The following is a 1,929-nucleotide window of genomic DNA, read 5'->3' on the forward strand; positions in this document are numbered from 1 at the left end:
TGCTCCTCTGAACCTTTGACCGACTGCCGGTTATGGGGATCTAGGGGAGGGGTGTTTGGGTCCAGGCGACAGGAGTTCCATCTCCCTGAAGGGAAGGCGCCCCGAGCTCGCACTGTGGGGAGGCCAGCATTCCAGTCTGGTTTTGCAGTTGTCACGACTTTTATTTCCAAAGATACACACGACATATTCTGATTTTGAACATGTGAAATGCAACCTTGCTCTAACAAAAATGTATTCCTTCCCAATTCAACTCCCAGGAGACTCCCGGCCGGGCTGACACTGGTCGGCGGAGAAGGGCCGTCAGAGGGGAAGGCACACCACAGCTTCCTGCTGGGGGCATCCTGTGCTGATGGGATGGAGAAGGGGACTGGGTTCTTCTTTCCCATTTTTAACTTTTAGAACCATCCCCTGTACCCAGTGGAACGTCCTCATTTGCAGTTGCCCTCTGACATCAGCCACAGTCGTCCCTACGGAGACTATCACAACTTTGATCACCCAACTGTGAGCACTCACCCCACTGCCGCTGCCGTGCTCTGCCATTCACATTCAAGGCCCCAACACAGCCTCAGCTCCGTGCACCTGGGGCCAGGGGGCAGCTGGGAGTCAGAGCCCCAGGGGAAGAGAGAGGCTGGGGCGACTGAGGAGCCAAGGCACAGCCTCCTTTTTCTTCCCCCCATTTTTAAGATGGGTTGATTATGCATAAGTAAATAGTCATGCAACCACCAGAAAAATTTGGATTCATTTATATTGCTGAGTAAAATATAAGAACATAAAAAGAGTAAGGCTAAATTACAATAGCAGAATAAGGCAAAATCACAACAGCAACGTAAGGCTTAATCACAATTTGGAACTTCAGTACGACACAGACTTTCCACTTTCTGCAGTATGACCCTGTTAGAAATAAGAATAATGTTAAGGTGACTTTCTTCTAACAGTAAATTTCCTTTTATACTTTAGGTTCCCTTTCGACACTGCCTAGTTTTTCGCTTCAGCAAAGTTGGAGATCAAAGGTAAGCACACACCTAGCCCGTCCTACTGTGTATCGTTATGGTGGCCGCGCCTACATGATCTCGGGGGCGTGGTCTTTGAGACTTGGGGAGAAGGCAGGAGTGATGACAGTGGGGTGAGTCCAAGAAGCAAACCCTTCCACGATGCCCTGGCCCTTCACCGCCGACCGAAGCGGAAGCTGAAGCCGCCCTTCTTCCTGCTGTAGCCATTGAGCTCCTCAGCCAGGTTCCCTAACGGGCCACTGGTCTTCTCCCCCTCAGCAGGGAGGAAGCCGGCGGCCTCACTGCCTTGGTCCTGCCTCCTGAAGTGGAATCTGTGGCCGGCATGCTCTCTGCCCGACATCTGCAGCCCCTTGGCCATGACGAGCAGGGCCTGTGGCCGTGACGCTCTCAGCCACTGAGAGGAGCCCCACACGAAGTGGGGTTGGGGCCCCTTAGCCAGGTTGGCCCAGCTCCCTCCAGCTCCGATGCCACCCATGACGTCTGTGGGCTCTCTTCTGTCCAGCAGAGGAAAGCAGGTGCCCAGCTGCAGGAGGAGGAGGTAGGCCAGGGGGTAGGGCCTTACCATCTGACCCAGAGGAAAGAGAGGCAGAGTTACAGGCTGCACACGTGCCACACGTCACTCATCCACAATGCTCCCCCGGCCAGGCCGCCAGCAAAGGTGTGAGCTGGGCACCCAGCTGAGCGCGGCTTCCGAGCAGTGCTGGGACTAGGCCACTGTTTATTAGCAGGATCAGGAGGTGATGGTACCAATTAGGCCGGCTCTTCTGCAGTCCCCATGATCTGCCTGCCTGGGCAGCTTCGCACTGTAAATCTAACCACTGCTGGATGGCAGAGCGGTGCCCAGACGGCCCCGGGAGAGTGAGCGAATTCACGCTCATTTTTCTCTTATTATAAAATGGCCATATCATTGCAGAGCCGT

The 1,929-nt window shown here is 54.3% G+C and overlaps 1 protein-coding gene across 1 annotated transcript; it reads right to left on the bottom strand.

Moving 5' to 3' along the window:
• Positions 1-896: 896 nt before the first annotated feature.
• Positions 897-1,575, bottom strand: QRFP (pyroglutamylated RFamide peptide). The gene has a single exon (XM_032257616.1). The coding sequence runs from the start codon at positions 1,573-1,575 to the stop codon at positions 1,165-1,167; it is 411 nt and encodes a 136-aa protein (XP_032113507.1). The 3' UTR covers positions 897-1,164.
• Positions 1,576-1,929: the final 354 nt, after the last annotated feature.

This window comes from Sapajus apella, unplaced genomic scaffold (genome assembly GCF_009761245.1).
Source record: "Sapajus apella isolate SASKATOON/1434 unplaced genomic scaffold, GSC_monkey_1.0 scaffold97, whole genome shotgun sequence".
NCBI classification, from domain to species: Eukaryota; Metazoa; Chordata; class Mammalia; order Primates; family Cebidae; genus Sapajus; species Sapajus apella.